Source organism: Taudactylus pleione, unplaced genomic scaffold, assembly GCF_031769625.1.
Source record: "Taudactylus pleione unplaced genomic scaffold, aTauple2 ptg001036l, whole genome shotgun sequence".
Lineage (NCBI taxonomy): Eukaryota > Metazoa > Chordata > Amphibia > Anura > Myobatrachidae > Taudactylus > Taudactylus pleione.
Window position 1 is genome coordinate 102466 of NW_028285437.1, and position 21625 is coordinate 124090.

Below are 21625 nucleotides of genomic sequence, written 5' to 3' on the forward strand. Positions count from 1 at the left end.
CCTCAGTCCTTGCACAGTATTACACACGGACATACACCAGGGAAGGGCTGGTAGCGGAATCTGCGTCTCGCCCACCTCTGGCCCAATGTTTCTATTACATAATATTTTGTGCATTTTCTTTCCTACATTCGGCGATGATAAATCAACTAAATATTCAGCATATTATCTGCTTCTTGCCAAATCCCCAGTAATGTAATAATCTATTTGTATTAAATGCAGGAACGTGAAGACTGCTGATGTACGGCATTAGAGTGTCACCTTCAGCGCCCGTTATCTAATCTGGGGTACGGCCAATAACACAGCACAGGATTGTCCTGATCTCCAGTGCCCCCTAGCTGCTGAGCGGATCACTGCAGCCATGCTGGACACAAGGTTGTAGTATTTCAGCGTATTAAAGGTGATAGCGTGTAACCAAGCACCCCGTCATGTCATGTAAGTGACTGATGGACAAGTAATGGATGATATACACATGAGATGCTCTGCAGGATATACCAGTATGTCAGCGATAGGTGCAAGAGAACAATGCTCTGCACAACTCTACAGACATCAGTGGTGAAGTAACTGCGCGTTATACTGTAACTACTAACCCAGGATACCGGTCTCTATAACATAATATCTGTACAGTGCTGGGCAATGCCGCTGAGTGATCATTCTCTATCCTAACTACAGTACATAGCAGCTACATATGACACATATAGGTAGATAGATAAATGGATATTATACAGTAGAGACACAGATATAAGATATTAGATAGATACAGTATATATATATATATATATATATATATTATTTTATTATGCACACAACTATAAAGATGAATAGATATGAGATATTAGACAACGAGATATGAAATAGATATCAGATAGAGAGAGATAATGAATATATAGATAGATAAATAAGATAGATAGATAAAGATAGATGTGCAGATTAATAATGATATATTAGAAGTAGATAGATATGAAATAGACAGATAGATAGATAGATAGATATGAGATAGAGATAGATAGATAGATAGATAGATAGATAGATAGATAGATAGATAGATAGATAGATAGATATGAGATAGATAGAAAGATGATAGATAGATAGATAGATAGATAGATAGATAGATATGAGATAGATAGATAGATAGATCTCACACAAGACACTGCTAAAACTCTAATCCATGCATTTATTATTTCCCGCATTGACTATTGCAATAGCCTCCTTACTGGTCTTCCCAAAAACAGGCTATCACCATTACAATCCATTATGAATGCAGCTGCGAGGCTTATCTTCCTTGCCAAACGTTCATCATCTGCTGCCCCGCTCTGTAAGGCCCTCCATTGGTTGCCGGTTTTCTACCGTATTCAATACAAAATACTGTTACTTACATATAAGGCTATTAACAAACCACACCAACATACGTCTCTTCACTCATCTCAAAATATCTCCCAACCCGACCTCTCCGCTCAGCACAAGATCTACCTCTCTCATCCCCGCGCATTACTTGCTCCCATTTACGGTTACAGGACTTTCTTCGCGCTGCACCCACTCTGTGGAATGAACTACCTCGCACAATAAGACTTTCCTCTAGTCTCCAATCCTTCAAGCTTTCCCTGAAAACTCACCTCTTCAGGCAAGCTTATCAGATCCCAGAACCGCCCACATAACCTTCATAGCTTCCATATCTAATTACATCCCCTTTTACAGTCCACACATAACCTCACACATCGTCTTTCTCTCACATCCTCCTGACATTTGGCCGACATTCCTGTGTGACTGGATCATGCAGCCACCAAGAAACTCTGCATTCTGGCCGGACCAAAATGCAATATATAGCACCTATCCTTGTGTATCAATGCCTATTTCCCTATAGATTGTAAGCTTGTGAGCAGGGCCTTCCTACCTATATATACGTCTGCTATTACCCAGTTTTGTTCTATTAATGTTCCAATTGTAAAGCGCAACGGAATATGCTGCGCTATATAAGAAACTGTTAATAAATAAATAAAATAGATAGATAATCCAAGTAATTCCACCCTCTATATAAAATATTGCTGATCGGTTCTGTGTCACCTGCAGATTATACTTTGCTGTATATAAGTCTCACGTTCTGGATAATGTCAGTAAACCTCAGAATGTGATAAAGTGTCTCCTCACTGCGGCATTATGTGACCTCTCCCTCTGGAGACCTGTCCCATGTATCTACCTTCCTTACCCTGTACATATAGTGTTACTATATTTATATCCCTCAACTGATAATAACGGGTTTTAAATTACTGTTATCGGCTGGTTTGTATCAAGCGACTCGCCTGCAATCACACACTTCTGTTGGCTCTTTGTAATAGAACTTTATTATGGGACAGGACAATGTGACGGCTCTGTCAGACAATTACCCCCTAAGTCATGGTAATAACAAAACAGGTACAATTAAGTACGTATTGCATTTGCAATGTGATCTGGGCGCCATCCTGCAGGCACATGGGCATCTGAAAGTGGCACGTCCCTGCAAAGTGATCTGGGAACCATCCTGCAGGCACATGGGTATCTGAAAGTGGCACGTCCCTGCAATGTGATCTGGGCGCAATCCTGCAGGGACATGGGCATCTGATAGGGGCCTGTCCCTGCAATGTGATCTGTGCGCCATCCTGCAGGGAGATGGGCATCTGATAGGGGCCCGTCCCTGCAATGTGATCTGGGCGCAATCCTGCAGGGACATGGGCATCTGATAGGGGTACGTCCCTGCAATGTGATCTGCACGCCATCCTGCAAGGAGATGGGCATCTGATAGGGGCACATCCCAGCAATGTGATCTGGGCGCCATCCTGCAGGCACATGGGCACCTGAAAGTGGCACCTCCCTGCAATGTGCTAGAAGTGATGTGACAGCATCAGCTTCTTTTTACTCCTGTGACCGGGGACCCTGCGCAGTCTACAGACCACACATGCGTGGCAGCCATTGCTGGGGGAGATTCCTATGGACCTCTCTCCCGGCTAGTTGTGCTATATGTAGCCCGTAGGCAGAAGCAGCTTATGTCATCTTCAGATTGCGCGGGGATGAATTTCCGGAATTTGGTAAATCTAACAGCATCGCATCCTCCATAGAAACCTGGAGGGACAGCAGCAGATATGGGAGATACCTACAAAAATCCCTCCATAATACATCTAGGGGATACTTCATATCTGCAGGTATCTCCTGAAAACGAGTGTATTGGGGGGAATAAACGGCAAATATGAAATGATAAATGGGCCCCACAATAATGTTACTAAGCTCCGGTACACAGGTAACCCTTATAATGTTACTAAGTTCTGGTACACAGGTAACCCTTATAATGTTACTAAGCTCTGGCACACAGGTAACCCTTATAATGTTACTAAGCTCTGGCACACAGGTAAACCTTATAATGTTACTAAGCTCTGGCACACAGGTAACCCTTATAATGTTACTAAGCTCCGGTACACAGGTAACCCTTATAATGTTACTAAGCTCTGGCACACAGGTAACCCTTATAATGTTACTAAGCTCTGGCACACAGGTAACCCTTATAATGTTACTAAGCTCTGGCACAGAGGTAACCCTTATAATGTTACTAAGCTCTGGCACACAGGTAACCCTTATAATGTTACTAAGCTCTGGTACACAGGTAACCCTTATAATGTTACTAAGCTCCAGTACACAGGTAACCCTTATAATGTTACTAAGCTCTGGCACACAGGTAACCCTTATAATGTTACTAAGCTCTGGCACACAGGTAACCCTTATAATGTTACTAAGCTCCGGCACACAGGTAACCCTTATAATGTTACTAAGCTCCGGTACACAGGTAACCCTTATAATGTTACTAAGCTCTGGCACACAGGTAACCCTTATAATGTTACTAAGCTCCGGTACACAGGTAACCCTTATAATGTTACTAAGCTCCGGTACACAGGTAACCCTTATAATGTTACTAAGCTCTGGCACACAGGTAACCCTTATAATGTTACTAAGCTCCGGTACACAGGTAACCCTTATAATGTTACTAAGCTCTGGCACACAGGTAACCCTTATAATGTTACTAAGCTCCGGTACACAGGTAACCCTTATAATGTTACTAAGCTCTGGCACACAGGTAACCCTTATAATGTTACTAAGCTCTGGCACACAGGTAACCCTTATAATGTTACTAAGCTCTGGCACACAGGTAACCCTTATAATGTTACTAAGTTCTGGTACACAGGTAACCCTTATAATGTTACTAAGCTCTGGCACACAGGTAAACCTTATAATGTTACTAAGCTCTGGCACACAGGTAACCCTTATAATGTTACTAATCTCCGGTATACAGGTAACCCTTATAATGTTACTAAGCTCTGGCACACAGGTAACCCTTATAATGTTACTAAGCTCCGGCAGACAGGTAACCCTTATAATGTTACTAAGCTCCGGTACACAGGTAACCCTTATAATGTTACTAAGTTCAGGTATACAGGTAACCCTTATAATGTTACTAAGCTCTGGCACACAGGTAACCCTTATAATGTTACTAAGCTCTGGCACACAAGTAACCCTTATAATGTTACTAATCTCCGGTACACAGGTAACCCTTATAATGTTACTAAGTTCAGGTATACAGGTAACCCTTATAATGTTACTAAGCTCTGGCACACAGGTAACCCTTATAATGTTACTAAGCTCTGGCACACAGGTAACCCTTATAATGTTACTAAGCTCTGGCACACAGGTAACCCTTATAATGTTACTAAGCTCCGGCACACAGGTAACCCTTATAATGTTACTAAGCTCTGGCACACAGGTAAACCTTATAATGTTACTAAGCTCTGGCACACAGGTAACCCTTATAATGTTACTAAGCTCCGGCACACAGGTAACCCTTATAATGTTACTAAGCTCTGGCACACAGGTAAACCTTATAATGTTACTAAGCTCTGGCACACAGGTAACCCTTATAATGTTACTAAGCTCTGGCACACAGGTAACCCTTATAATGTTACTAAGCTCTGGCACACAGGTAACCCTTATAATGTTACTAAGCTCTGGCACACAGGTAAACCTTATAATGTTACTAAGCTCTGGCACACAGGTAACCCTTATAATGTTACTAAGCTCTGGCACACAGGTAACCCTTATAATGTTACTAAGCTCTGGCACACAGGTAACCCTTATAATGTTACTAAGCTCTGGCACACAGGTAACCCTTATAATGTTACTAAGCTCTGGCACACAGGTAACCCTTATAATGTTACTAAGCTCTGGCACACAGGTAACCCTTATAATGTTACTAAGCTCTGGCACACAGGTAAACCTTATAATGTTACTAAGCTCTGGCACACAGGTAACCCTTATTGTACAACACTCACCATTTATTGCTTTAATAATAATGTTGCAGCTCTCTGTAAAATAGTTAACCCTTAGTGTGATTATAGTAATGGCGCAGTGCTCTGTAAATCAGTTAACCATTAAGATGCATACACAACGATTTTTTGATCGATTATCGTTAACGATTTTGTTTATCGTTCAATCATTGAAAAAATCGTTCACTGTCTAAGTTAAAACAATGAACGATTATCGTTCATGCGCGTTCACGTTTGTAGTTTGTAGTTCAGTCAGACTGACCAACTCAACGATTTTCATTAAGGAAATATGCAAAACTCATTTGTACTTCAAAAAATTTGTTCATTACACTTTTAAAAATCTGACAGATAATCGTTCATAAAATCGCTCATCAAATTGTTGGTAACAGAATCGTGTGTGTATGCAGCTAGAGTGTGGTTACAATAATGGTGCGGCTCTCTTTAAACAAGTTAACCCTTAGTATTACTAGACTTAATTTGCAGCTCTCTGTAAAGCAGTTGACCCTTTGTGTTATTATAGTAATGTTGCAGCTCTTTGTAAAGCAGTTAACCCTTTGTGTTATTATAGTAATGTTGCAGCACTTTGTAAAGCAGTTAACCCTTTGTGTTATTATAGTAATATTGCAGCTCTTTGTAAAGCAGTTAACCCTTTGTGTTATTATAGTAATGTTGCAGCACTTTGTAAAGCAGTTAACCCTTTGTGTTATAGTAATATTGCAGCTCTTTCTAAAGCAGTTAACCCTTTGTGTTATTATAGTAATGTTGCAGCTCTTTGTAAAGCAGTTAACCCTTTGTGTTATAGTAATATTGCAGCTCTTTGTAAAGCAGTTAACCCTTTGTGTTATATAATAATGCAGCTCTTTGTAAAGCAGTTAACCCTTTGTGTTATTATAGTAATATTGCAGCTCTTTCTAAAGCAGTTAACCCTTTGTGTTATTATAGTAATATTGCAGCTCTTTGTAAAGCAGTTAACCCTTTGTGTTATTATAGTAATGTTGCAGCTCTTTGTAAAGCAGTTAACCCTTTGTGTTATAGTAATCTTGCAGCTCTTTGTAAAGCAGTTAACCCTTTGTGTTATTATAGCAATATTGCAGCTCTTTGTAAAGCAGTTAACCCTTTGTGCTATTATAGTAATGTTGCAGCGCTTTGTAAAACAGTTAACCCTTTGTGTTATAGTAATATTGCAGCTTTCTAAAGCAGTTAACCCTTTGTGTTATTATACTAATGTTGCAGCGCTTTGTAAAGCAGTTAACCATTTGTGTTATAGTAATATTGCAGCTCTTTCTAAAGCAGTTAACCCTTTGTGTTATTATAGTAATATTGCAGCTCTTTGTAAAGCAGTTAACCCTTTGTGTTATTATAGTAATATTGCAGCTCTTTGTAAAGCAGTTAACCCTTTGTGTTATTATAGTAATGTTGCAGCGCTTTGTAAAGCAGTTAACCCTTTGTGTTATAGTAATATTGCAGCTCTTTGTAAAGCAGTTAACTCTTTGTGTTATTATAGTAATGTTGCAGCGCTTTGTAAAGCAGTTAACCCTTTGTGTTATTATAGTAATATTGCAGCTCTTTGTAAAGCAGTTAACCCTTTGTGTTATTATAGTAATGTTGCAGCTCTTTGTAAAGCTGTTAACCCTTTGTGTTATTATAGTAATATTGCAGCTCTTTGTAAAGCAGTTAACCCTTTGTGTTATTATAGTAATGTTGCAGCGCTTTGTAAAGCAGTTAACCCTTTGTGTTATAGTAATATTGCAGCTCTTTCTAAAGCAGTTAACCCTTTGTTTTATTATAGTAATATTGCAGCTCTTTATAAAGCAGTTAACCCTTTGTGTTATTATAGTAATATTGCAGCTCTTTGTAAAGCATTTAACCCTTTGTGTTATTATAGTAATATTGCAGCTCTTTGTAAAGCAGTTAACCCTTTGTGTTATTATAGTAATATTGCAGCTCTTTGTAAAGCAGTTAACCCTTTGTGTTATTATAGTAATGTTGCAGCTCTTTGTAAAGCAGTTAACCCTTTGTGTTATAGTAATATTGCAGCTCTTTGTAAAGCAGTTAACCCTTTGTGTTATTATAGTAATGTTGCAGCTCTTTGTAAAGCAGTTAACCCTTTGTGTTATTATAGTAATGTTGCAGCACTTTGTAAAGCAGTTAACCCTTTGTGTTATAGTAATATTGCAGCTCTTTGTAAAGCAGTTAACCCTTTGTGTTATACTAATATTGCAGCTCTTTGTAAAGTAGTTAACCCTTTGTGTTATAATAGTAATATTGCAGCTCTTTGTAAAGCAGTTAACCCTTTGTGTTATTATAGTAATATTGCAGCTCTTTGTAAAGCAGTTAACCCTTTGTGTTATTACAGTAATGTTGCAGCGCTTTATAAAGCAGTTAACCCTTTGTGTTATAGTAATAACGCAGCTCTTTCTAAAGCAGTTAACCCTTTGTGTTGTTATAGTAATGTTGCAGCGCATTGTAAAGCAGTTAACCCTTTGTGTTATAGTAATATTGCAGCTCTCTCTAAAGCAATTAACCGTTTGTGTTATTATAGTAATATTTCAGCTCTTTGCAAAGCAGTTAACCCTGTGTGTTATTATAATAATATTGCAGCTCTTTGTAAAGCAGTTAACCCTTTGTGTTATTAAAGTAATGTTGCAGCTCTTTGTAAAGCAGTTAACCCTTTGTGTTATAGTAATATTGCAGCTCTTTGTAAAGCAGTTAACCCTTTGTGTTATACTAATATTGCAGCTCTTTGTAAAGTAGTTAACCCTTTGTGTTATAATAGTAATATTGCAGCTCTTTGTAAAGCAGTTAACCCTTTGTGTTATTATAGTAATATTGCAGCTCTTTGTAAAGCAGTTAACCCTTTGTGTTATTACAGTAATGTTGCAGCGCTTTGTAAAGCAGTTAACCCTTTGTGTTATAGTAATATTGCAGCTCTTTCTAAAGCAGTTAACCCTTTGTGTTATTATAGTAATATTGCAGCGCATTGTAAAGCAGTTAACCCTTTGTGTTATTATAGTAATATTGCAGCGCATTGTAAAGCAATTAACCGTTTGTGTTATTATAGTAATATTGCAGCTCTTTGTAAAGCAGTTAACCCTTTGTGTTATTATACTAATATTGCAGCTCTTTGTAAAGCAGTTAACTCTTTGTGTTATTATAGTAATGTTGCAGCTCTTTGTAAAGCAGTTAACCCTTTGTGTTATTATAGTAATGTTGCAGCACTTTGTAAAGCAGTTAACCCTTTGTGTTATAGTAATATTGCAGCTCTTTGTAAAGCAGTTAACCCTTTGTGTTATTTTACTAATATTGCAGCTCTTTGTAAAGCAGTTAACCCTTTGTGTTATTATAGTAATATTGCAGCTCTTTGTAAAACAGTTAACCCTTTGTGTTATTATAGTAATGTTGCAGCTCTTTGTAAAGCAGTTAACCCTTTGTTATAGTAATATTGCAGCTCTTTGTAAAGCAGTTAACCCTTTGTGTTATTATACTAATATTGCAGCTCTTTGTAAAGCAGTTAACCCTTTGTGTTATAGTAATATTGCAGCTCTTTGTAAAGCAGTTAACTCTTTGTGTTATTATAGTAATGTTGCAGCTCTTTGTAAAGCAGTTAACCCTTTGTGTTATTATAGTAATATTGCAGCTCTTTGTAAAGCAGTTAACCCTTTGTGTTATTATAGTAATGTTGCAGCTCTTTGTAAAGCAGTTAACCCTTTGTGTTATAGTAATATTGCAGCTCTTTGTAAAGCAGTTAACCCTTTTTGTTATTATACTAATATTGCAGCTTTGTAAAGCAGTTAACCCTTTGTATTATTATAGTAATATTGCAGCTCTATGTAAAGCAGTTAACCCTTTGTGTTATTATAGTAATGTTGCAGCTCTTTGTAAAGCAGTTAACCCTTTGTGTTATAGTAATATTGCAGCTCTTTGTAAAGCAGTTAACCCTTTGTGTTATTATAGCAATATTGCAGCTCTTTGTAAAGCAGTTAACCCTTTGTGCTATTATAGTAATGTTGCAGCGCTTTGTAAAACAGTTAACCCTTTGTGTTATAGTAATATTGCAGCTTTCTAAAGCAGTTAACCCTTTGTCTTATTATACTAATATTGCAGCTCTTTGTAAAGCAGTTAACCCTTTGTGTTATAGTAATATTGCAGCTCTTTGTAAAGCAGTTAACTCTTTGTGTTTTTATAGTAATGTTGCAGCTCTTTGTAAAGCAGTTAACCCTTTGTGTTATTATAGTAATATTGCAGCTCTTTGTAAAGCAATTAACCCTTTGTGTTATTATAGTAATGTTGCTGCTCTTTGTAAAGCAGTTAACCCTTTGTGTTATAGTAATATTGCAGCTCTTTGTAAAGCAGTTAACCCTTTGTGTTATTATACTAATATTGCAGCTTTGTAAAGCAGTTAACCCTTTGTATTATTATAGTAATATTGCAGCTCTTTGTAAAGCAGTTAACCCTATGTATTATAGTAATGTTGCAGCTCTCTGTAAAAGTTAAGTTTAAGGGTTTTTGAAATAAGTTCAGAGTTCTTTGTGAGTATGTTAACCCTTTGTGCTGTAATGAAGCCAGTGATTATAAATTATGTTCTTTTCCACCACAAGGTAGCAGAATAAAAATAAATGTTTATGATGTGAATAAAGCAGTGAAATCGGACAAGTCCTGATAGCTATGGCCTTGATGGGAGTCACTGGCACTGCCCAAGTCCTGATAGCTATGGCATTAATGGGAGTCACTGGCACTGCCCAAGTCCTGATAGCTATGGCATTGATGGGAGTCACTGGCACTGCCAAGTCCTGATAGCTATGGCATTGATGGGAGTCACTTGTGTTGCCCAAGTCCTGATAGCTATGGCACTGATGGGAGTCACTGATAGAGTTACAGGATGGCATAGATGGGAGTCACTGATAGGGGTACAGGATGGCATAGATTGGAGTCACTGATAGGGTTACAGGATGGCATAGATGGGAGTCACTGAAAGGGTTACAGGATGGCATTTATGGGAGTCACTGATAGGGTTACAGGATGGCATAGATGGGATTCACTGATAGGGTTACAGGATGGCATAGATGGGAGTCACTGATAGGGGTACAGGATGGCATAGATGGGAGTCACTGATAGGGTTACAGGATGGCCTGTTTGAATCATGTCTCTCAATGTCAGACATAGTTCTGTCCTGAAGTTGGTGTCTCGGTTTCTCCATTTCACTCTTCTGCATGTTCCTCAGTGTCTCAGATTGGTTAATGGGTCTAATCTCAATAGAACCGCGTCTGTCTCTTTACTCATATCTGACCCTTCACCTCCCTGCTCCGCTGTCTGCAGCTGATCCAACCCTCGGAGTGTAAAACGCAGGAGACTCCAGAATTAGGGAATTTAATCCTCACTCCGGGGAAGATGCACTAAGCCTTGGAGAGAGACAAAGTACCAACCAATCAGCTCCTCTCACTTTACAGGCTCTGCTTAAAAAATGACATGAGCTGATTCCAACAGGGCAGGTAAGTACCCAATTCCTACCCCTCTCCCCCCTAACCCTCCCTTAGTGATGCCTAACCCTAACCTCTCCCGAGGGTGCCTAACCCTAACCCCCCCTTACCGCACCCTTAACCTTATGCTCCCGGGAGGTGCCTAACCCTAACCCCCCATCTAGGGGTGTCTAACCCTAACTTCCCACCATAGCCTAACCCTGCTACACTCCCTAAACCTAACTCCCCCGTGGCTTTCCTCGTTCGGTCCAGCGTCCTTCGGCATTCCGGCATTGTCATTAAGATACTGTAGGCGTCGGTATTTCGACACCTGTCTTAAGTCCCTTGTCTGTATTCGGGTGTCGTATTGAGACCACTTTGCGGCCGGCGGTCTCATAACTACATCCCGTTCCCCTCATATGCAAACTGAATAAAAGTGAAACCTTCCAATCTCAGCCAGAGGACCAGGAGAGACGACACATGTGATCTGTCCCACCGGCTGCCACCAGTTTGCCAGCACCACAAAAGAAACTTGTGCCTGACCTCAATTAACCAAAAAAGGGCTAAAATATAATATTATTATGAATATTCTTCATTAAAGGATATGACTTTATATTCTCTATCACTTGTTATTGGCAGATTATGCACAATGCAAAGGGACCATGATTAGCAAAGCGCTGTCAGTATCAGGGTCTTACTGACAGAGAGCGAATGCTCAGAGCACCCCCCTGTGCCCCTGTAATGGCGCAGCTCAGGCTGATTGTTGGGTCCAGTCCAAGAGCCACGCTCACAGACAGTGCGCACACATTTTATTATTTGCTGTGTATAGGTATCATATCTGCACACTACCTACAGTTATATAAAAGACATGTGCTACATTATTATTATACATATTATTATTAGTATTCATTATTCTTCTGTCTATCATGAGTGAGCAGAGACATGATTATACTAAGGTTTTATTTGGCTTTTATAGCAGTAACTGAATGTGTCAGTATTTCTCTCTCCTATTCTGATAATAAATCTCCTGTTATTTCCGGTGATACAAAATTCTCCTGTTTGTGATTTTTAGCAAATTTTTCTCTTTTCCCAAACTATATATTTTTTCATATGAAAACATTTATTTAATTTTAATTATCTTCCCTGTTTTCTCAGTTATAATGTATAAGTGTGTTGATTCATCCGTCTACCACACAGAAAGGAATGCCCAAACTTTTGTTTTTTTTACATTTAATGTATATATATATATATATATATATATATATATATATATATATATATATATCACAGGGGCTCTGCACTCACCATAATAACTAACAATAATAATAAACAGTGGGGTTTTGGTTCATGAATTGATCGATGCATGTAAGCTTGCAGCCCCCATCACGGGACCCCACTTTACTGCAAGTCCCTACTCTATTGTTCAGAATTATAACATGGACATAGCCATCACATTAGTGTTATACTCGGGGTATGGTCTCTGGTTTAAAGCTCACAGCAACTTTACCTTTCAAGGTGAGGTGATTTCTATTTAAGCAATTTGGTCACACACCATGTTGCACCCCAAATCTAGGAATGGTGAGTGCCGAGGATTAGTGCTTTATATATATAATTTTTTAAATAATATTTCAAACAGAAAGTGAATGCTTATTTTACTGATTAAGCACAAAAGAAATGTTCTCCTTATTCTATGTATAATATTACCATGTTCCTTTACTTGTTACTTTATCCGCCTATAAATATATGAATAAAGCAGCCACATATTTATAATTTTTTTCTACTAATACATACAGTAGTGTATATTGTGTATATTGTTTGTGTACCAACAGTTTTTAGGATTGATTTTCCCTATTTATAATATCTCACAAATGTACTAACATGAGGATGAATGTATGGACTGATAACATCTAAATGTAAAAACGACTGTAAAATATTGAAGCATGTAGCAGTGAATGAGATGGGATTTAGGAGTGTAATAATATATATATATAAATATATATATATATATATATATAGCTGGATACAATTATGTATAGATATTCTGTATGTCATGTTGGCTCTGACCGGCCCGCATTGTGACAGAGGAGATCAGATAGACAGCCGTCCTGAGGACCGTGTGTTTGCTTGCTGTGGGCTAATTATTAAAGTCTGTTTATTGTAATGTGTCAGCCTGCAAACAATACTAATATGCTGCTGTTTCTAACGGGCCCATGTTTTTGTAGTCAGGAGGCCAAGACAATTAAGCAACAATTAATGATACAATGAGACTAGCCAGATGGTGAGGCTGTCATGTTACTGGGAGAACACGAGGCCGGATTTACGCCATCCCAGTGGGATCAATCTCAGATAGGATGGAAAGAGAGAGTTTTCATATTGCGCTGCCCTTGGAAATAATTACACCCGGCTGGTAAAATCCCTTTATGTCTGTGGGTGACAATGATCCCAGCACTATCTGCGGCGTCACCTCCAATGTGTGCCCATTACTGGGATTACTGGCTTCTGATGGTCACACTGTTGTAGGAGAAATGGATTATTCTAGAAGTAAGGACAGTAAAACGGCAGAAGCCAAATGTTGGAGAAGTTAAAGTTCTGCGCACAAGTCCTTACAGATATATATCTGTATATATCCTTGTGTGCGCTGCGCTGAGGGATAACGGTCACGTCCTTTTATCCAACACCAGCATGGTTGGAAAATTCCAATAAACTAATTAGAAAAACAAAAAGTTAACTATCAAAATCATTCAGACCATTTGTATGGAGCGCACTAACGGCTGCTGCCTCAGGCATTTGCCTCTATGATAGACGCGGTCCTGGCGGTGACTTTCCCCTGAGATGCTCGGATGATTCAGCAGCTGTTTAGTACACATGGAGCATCCAGGAAAGTAATGGGAACCCCTCAGTGATTTCACCCCTCCAACTTGGGGAGACCGCGCTGGCCAGGAGGCTAGAGCTCTATCTTACTCTATTCCCAAATCTGAATCAGGCTCACGGACCGTTACTTCCATAGCACCAACCTGCCTGCTGCTGGCACCTGGAAAATACCTGCACAGCCTACAAACGCCAATAACTACGTGACACACGGAATCATTTCATGGCATTTTACACACACTTCTTATTCCTCTGCTTCCCATCTCTATTCCAGTATCTTCAATGTACACAATAATAAAAATAAAATCTAACAATAAAATGCACGGTCTGATTTCTGAGAGGCACATATCACGGCACATAGTAGTCCTGAGTCTGAGTGTCCGTGGGACATGTCCTGTGCTTGTCCTTGAGTTGGATGCAGTAGGACATGTTCTGTGATAGTCCAGGGTCAGTATCAGTAGGACATGTTCTGTGTTAGTCCCATGTCTCAGTATCAGTAGGACATGTTCTGTGCTAGTCCCATGTCTCTGGACATGTTCTGTGGTAGTCCAGGGTCAGTATCAGTAGGACACGTTCTGTGATAGTCCAGGGTTAGTATCAGTAGGACACGTTCTGTGATAGTCCAGGGTCAGTATCAGTAGGACATGTTCTATGCTAGTCTCGTGTCTCAGTATCAGTAGGACATGTTCTGTGGTAGTCCAGGGTCAGTATCAGTAGGATATGTTCTGTGGTAGTCCAGGGTCAGTATCAGTAGGACATGTTCTGTGATAGTCCTGGTTCTTAGTGTCTGTGGGACATGTTCTGTGATAGTTCTTGGTCTTAGTGTCTGTCGGACAGATCCTATCATAATCCTTGGTCTCAGTGTCAGTGAGATTTATCCAATGACAGTCCTGGGTCTCAGTGTTAGTAGGATTTGTTCATGACAGTCCTGGGTCTCAGTGTCAGTAGAATTTGTCCTGTGACAGTCCTGGGTTTTAAAATCAGTAAGACATATGGTGTGTAAGTCCCGTGTCTCAGTGTCAGTAGGATATGTCCTATTTCTCATTGTCATTAGGGCATGTTCTGTGATAGTCCTGGGTTAGTGTCAGTAGGACATGTTCTGTTTCTCAATGTCTTGTAATAATCCTGGGTTAGTGTCGGTAGGACATATCCTGTGACAATCCTGGGTCTCAGTGTCAGAATGACAGGCCCTGGGTCTCAGTGTCAGAATGACCTGCCCTGGGTCTCAGTGTCAGTAAGACTTGTCCTGTGACAGTCCTGGGTCTCAGTGTCAGTAAGACTTGTCCTGTGACAGTCCTGGGTCTCAGAGTCAGTAAGACTTGTCCTGTGGCAGTCCTGGTTCTCAGTGTCAGTAGGACATGTCCTATGATAGTCCTGGGCTTCAGTGTCAGTAGGACATGGCATGTGGTAGTCCTTGGTCTCAGTGTCATTGGGACATGTCGTGTGGTAGTCCTAGTTCAGTGTTTGTAGGACACATGCTGTGAAGTCCTGTTTCTCAGTGTCAGTAGGACATACAAGTCATAGTCCTTAGCCAGGGTCAATATGACATGACCTGTGATAACGATGGGTCTCAGAGTCAGTAGGACATGTCCTGAGATAACCCTGGGTCTCAGTGTCAGTAGGATATGACCTGTGATAACCCTGGGTCTCAGTGTCAGTAGGACATGACCTGTAATAATCATGGGTCTCAGTGTCAGTAGGACATGTCCTGTGATAATCCTGGCTCTCAGTGTCAGTAGGACATGTCCTGTGATAATCCTGGGTCTCAGTGTCAGTAGGACATGACCTGTGATAATCCTGGGTCTCAGTCAGTAGGACATGACCTGTGATAATCCTGGTTCTCAGTCTCAGTAGGACACGACCTGTGATAATCCTGGGTCTCAGTGTCAGTAGGACATGTCCTGTGATAGTTCTGGGCTTTAGTGTCAGTAGTACATGGCATGTGGTAATCCTTGGGCTCAGTGTCAGTGGGACATGTCCTGTGGTAGTCCTGGTTCAGTGTTTGTAGGACACATGCTGTGAAGTCCTGATTCTCAGTGTCAGTAGGACATACAAGTTATAATCCTTAGTGTCAGTAGGACATGACCTGTGATAATCCTGGGTCAGTGTCAGTAGGACATGTCCTGTGATAAGCCTGGGTCTCAGTGTCAGTAGGACATTACCTGTGATAATCCTGGGTCTCAGTGTCAGTTGACATTACCTGTGATAATCCTGGTTCTCAGTCTCAGTAGGACATGTCCTGTGATAATCCTGGCTCTCAGTGTCAGTAGGACATGTCCTGTGATAATCCTGGGTCTCAGTAGGACATGACCTGTGATAATCATGGGTCTCAGTCTCAGTAGGACTTGACCTGTGATAATCCTGGGTCTCAGTAGGACATGACCTGTGATAATCATGGGTCTCAGTGTCAGTAGGATTTGACCTGTGATAATCCTGGGTCTCAGTAGGACATGACCTGTGATAATCATGGGTCTCAGTGTCAGTAGGACTTGACCTGTGATAATCCTGGGTCTCAGTGTCAGTAGGACATGACCTGTGATAATACTGGTCTCAGACTCAGTAGGACATGACCTGTGATAATCCTGGGTCTCAGTGTCAGTAGTGACAGTCCTGGGCTTTTTTTGTCAGTAGGACATGTCCTGTGATGGTCTTGGGTCTCAGGGGTCTATTTACTAAGCTTTAGATAAAGAACCAGCCAACCAGCTCCTAACTGCCATGTCACAGTCTGTTTGAAAAATGACAGATAGGAGCTGGTTGGCTGGTACTTTACATCTGTCTACTTTATCTCCATCCAATGCTTACTAAATAGACCACTCAGTGTCAGTGGAACATGTCCTGTGGTGGTCTTGGGTCCGCGTGTCCTGTGTTAGTCCTGGATGGGACTATTAATGTCAGTCTATGACCCTGGCTCCTTGCTGTGAAAGCTGTATCACAGTCATACACTTGTACTGCCAGAAGTTACAGAAAGTCACAGTAATCAGAGAAGTACAGTACCAGGGCTTGGAATGCTGCACAGTATGGGGGGCTCTGCAGATGTATGTGAAGGCTCTGTATGATGCACAGTATGGGGGGCTCTGCAGATGTACATTGTGTGAAGGCTCTGTATGATGCACAGTATGGGGGGCTCTGCAGACGTTGGGGAAGGGGTCTTACCTCTGCGCTGCGGTGTTGGAGTCCAGTATCCCTGTAGACTGCATCCAGGACCGGGAGAGTCCGGCAGACAGAGGTTCCTCCTTCATGCTGAGTCCCCCCCTGGAGAGAGTGTCCTGGATGGAGAACATGAGAACAAACAGCAGCCACAACTCCCGGATCCCGGAGCGCGGCGTAGCCCCCGGTGTGCAGCGGTGCAGGTGTATCCAGGGCACAGGTGACTATCCCGGGTCGCACAAGTGAGAGTCCCGGGGCGCACAGAGGACTATCCCGGATCACACAGAGGACTATCCCGGGGCGCACAGAGGACTATCCCGGGGCGCACAAGTATCCGGGTACCATCCAGAAGGTGCGCCTGGCGGAGGATGCGCCTCTCACGCAGAGCAGGGCAGGACTGAGGCTGAGAGATCCTCCGGCAGGAGGCTGGGAGGCAACTGTCCCAGGGGAGGCATAAGGGGAGTGAGAAGTACAGCTGACTCCCCCCCCCCCCTCTTTCTCTCCCGTAACATACACCCTCCTCTCATGTGTTCTTCTTCATCCCTGCACTCATCCCTGCACTCTCTTCCGTCCCTGCTCTCTCACTCTCCTCCATCTCTGCTCTCTCTCCTCCATCCCTGCTCTCTCACTCTCCTCCATCTCTGCTCTCTCTCCTCCATCCCTGCTCTCTCACTCTCCTCCATCTCAGCACTCTCACTTGCACTCTCTTCCATCCATGCACTCTCCTCTTTCTCTGCTCTCTCACTCTCCTCCATCTCTACTCTCTCACTTGCACTCTCTTCCATCCCTGCACTCTCCTCTATCTCTGCACTCTCACTTGCAGTCTCTTCCATCCCTGCACTCTCCTCTATCTCTGCTCTCTCACTCTCCTCCATCTCTGCACTCTCACTTGCAGTCTCTTCCATCCCTGTTCTCTCTCTTTCTCCCTTGCAATCTCTTCCATCTCTGCTCTCCCTCCCTTGCACTCTCCTCCATCTCTGCTCTCTCACTCTCGCTTGCAGTCTCTTCCATTCCTGTACTCTCTCACCCTTGCATTCTCCTGCATCCCACAGCCCGGCATGTCTCCCAGATCAGTCCTCTTTCGTATCCCCAGTATCACCTCCTCCCTCCTCCTGTACCTCCCCCGTCACCACTGTGACCCCCTCACTGCTCATTTCCCATATCCCCACTGTCAGTTGCTCCCCCATAACCATATCCCTATCATCTAAGTGACCCCCTCACTGCCCAACCATATCCCCCCTCTAACCTGTCCCCTCTGTGTACCGCTACCTGGCAGTGACATGGGAGATGTACTGGTGCTTCTATACTGAAACACTGACTGACACACTGTTGTATGGTAACACTGACTGTAACACTATATTACTGTAACAATGACCTGTAACACTGTAGCACTGCCTGAAACACTATCACAACTAACATTGTCACACTGTTGTATGGTAACACTGACTGTAACACTATATTACTGTAACAATGACCTGTAACACTGTAGCACTGCCTGTAACACTATAACAACTAACATTGTCACACTGTTGTATGGTAACACTGACTGTAACACTATATTACTGTAACAATGACCTGTAACACTGTAGCACTGCCTGTAACACTATCATAACTAACATTGTCACACTGTTGTATGGTAACACTGACTGTAACACTATATTACTGTAACAATGACCTGTAACACTGTAGCACTGCCTGTAACACTATCACAACTAACACTGTCACACTGTTGTATGGTAACACTGACTGTAACACTATATTACTGTAACAATGACCTGTAACACTGTAGCACTGCCTGTAACACTATCACAACTAACATTGTCACACTGTTGTATGGTAACACTGCCTATAATACTGTAACACTATAATACTGTAACACTGCCTATAACACTATAATACTGTAACAATGACCTGTAACACTGTAGCACTGCCTGTAACACTATCACAACTAACATTGTCACACTGTTGTATGGTAACACTGACTGTAACACTATATTACTGTAACAATGACCTGTAACACTGTAGCACTGCCTGTAACACTATCACAACTAACACTGTCACACTGTTGTATGGTAACACTGCCTATAACACTAATACTGTAACAATGACCTGTAACAAAGTAGCACTGCCTGTAACACTATCACAACTAACATTGTCACACTGTTGTATGGTAACACTGCCTATAATACTGTAACACTATAATACTGTAACACTGCCTATAACACTATAATACTGTAACAATGACCTGTAACACTGTAGCACTGCCTGTAACACTATCACAACTAACATTGTCACACTGTTGTACGGTAACACTGACTGTAACACTATATTACTGTAACAATGACCTGTAACACTGTAGCACTGCCTGTAACACTATCACAACTAACACTGTCACACTGTTGTATGGTAACACTGCCTATAACACTAATACTGTAACAATGACCTGTAACACAGTAGCACTGCCTGTAACACTATCATAACTAACATTGTCACACTGTTGTATGGTAACACTGCCTATAACACTATAATGCTGTAACAATGACCTGTAACACTGTAGTACTGCCTGTGACACTAACACCGACTAACAATGTGACACTGTTGTATGGTAACACTGCCTATAAAACTATAATACTGTAACAATGACCTGTAACACTATCACCGACTAACACTATCACACTGTTGTATGGTAACACTGCCTGCAATGCTGAATATAACACTAATACTGTGATACTGCCTGTGACACTAACTGTAACGCTGCTAACACTGACTGTCACACTGAAATGCAGTAACACTGACTGTAATACTGTAAAACTATAACACTACAATACTGTTACATTAATACTGTAACACTGTGACACTGTAAAACTAATTCTGACAGTAACAGTGAGTGTAAAACTATAACACTAATACTGTAACACTGACTAATAAAGTAACAGAGTAATACTGACTAATGCTTTAACACTAATACTGTAACACTGTGATACTGACTAATGCTTTAACACTAATACTGTAACACTGTGATACTGACTAATGCTTTAACACTAATACTGTAACACTGTGATACTGACTCTAACACTAATACTGTAACACCGTGATACTGACTAACATTAATACTGTAACACTGTGATACTGACTAATACTGTAACACTGTGATACTGACTCTAACACTAATACTGTAACACTGTGATACTGACTAACACTCATACTGTAACACTGTAATACTGACTCTAACACTAATACTGTAACACTGTGGTACTGACTAAAACTAATACTGTAACACAGTGATACTGACTAACACTAATACTGTAACACTGTGATACTGACTAATACTAATACTGTAACACAGTGATACTGACTAACACTAATACTGTAACACTGTGATACTGACTAATACTAATACTGTAACACAGTGATACTGACTCTAACATTAATACTGTAACACTGTGATACTGACACTAACACTAATACTGTAACACTGTGATACTGACTCTAACACTAATGCTGTAACACTGTAATAATGACTCTAACACTAATACTGTAACACTGTGATACTGACTAACACTAATACTGTAACACCATGAAACTGATTCAAACACTAATACTGTAACACTGTGATACTGACTCTAACACTAATACTGTAACACTGTAATACTGACTCTAACACTAATACTGTAACACTAATACTGACTCTAACACTAATACTGTAACACTGTGATACTGACTAACACTAATACTGTAACACTGTGATACTGACTCTAACACTAATACTGTAACACTGATACTAACAATAATACTGTAACTGTGATACTGACTCTAACACTAATACTGTAACACAGTGATACTGACTAACACTAATACTGTAACACTGTGATACTGACTAGCACTAATACTGTAACACTGTGATACTGACTCTAACACTAATACTGTAACACTGTGATACTGACTAACACTTATACTGTAACACTGCGATACTGACTCTAACACTAATACTGTAACACTGTGATACTGACTAACACTAATACTGTAACACTGTGATACTGACTCTAACACTGAGGCCTGTATTCAAATTGGAGCGAAAAACAGTGATCAGCGAAAGAGTTTAGCTGATGACGTAATTTCGCTAGGTGGAAAAGTAGTGCCCTATTCAATTTGAAAGACTTTCCGGAAAGTCAATGCAATGTAATAGGCAAAAACATTTCGCTTATGAATAGCAGGTGGAAAAAAGTGCAGAATTGTTTTTTTGGGGTGCAACGTTATGGAAACCCCCAAGCACACTTAAGACAGTCCCCCGAAGGTAAACTTCATCATGTTTTTTTTTAAAAAAGACTTAAGAACACCCAAAAAATTACTTTCATTTTGGAGGTGACAAAAAAAATAGTTGGGGGACAAAGTTAAAAACTAGCGAAATAGATTCAAGGGGGGTCCCCAAGTTTGCCCAAGGTGATTTTTTGATTGCAGGTGATTGCGGCAGATGGATTTTTTAAGTATTTTTAAACGATACTTTAACAACTTTAAAATATGCTACCCACCATTTTCAGGTACCCCAAATTTGCTGGAACTAGTTATTTTCTCCAGAAAATAAAACAAAATGCTATTCTTCACCACTTATGCATCTATGCAAAAAAAGCCTTCTGACTCTAACACTCATACTGTAACACTGTGATACTGACTCTAACACTCATACTGTAACACTGTGATACTGACTAACACTCATACTGTAACACTGTAATACTGACTCTAACACTAATACTGTAACACTGTGGTACTGACTAACACTAATACTGTAACACAGTGATACTGACTAACACTAATACTGTA

General features: G+C 40.7%; 1 protein-coding gene across 1 annotated transcript in view; it reads right to left on the bottom strand.

Moving 5' to 3' along the window:
• LOC148454024 (transcription factor COE1-A-like) overlaps positions 1-17186 on the bottom strand; it is a gene marked incomplete at its 3' end in the record, with an annotated part of 83486 nt that extends 66300 nt beyond the window's left edge. The window contains exon 1 of the mRNA XM_088461334.1: positions 16814-17186. Within this exon, the coding sequence (XP_088317460.1) occupies positions 16814-16941 (128 nt within the window). The remainder of the gene's footprint in view (positions 1-16813) is intronic.
• Positions 17187-21625: the final 4439 nt, after the last annotated feature.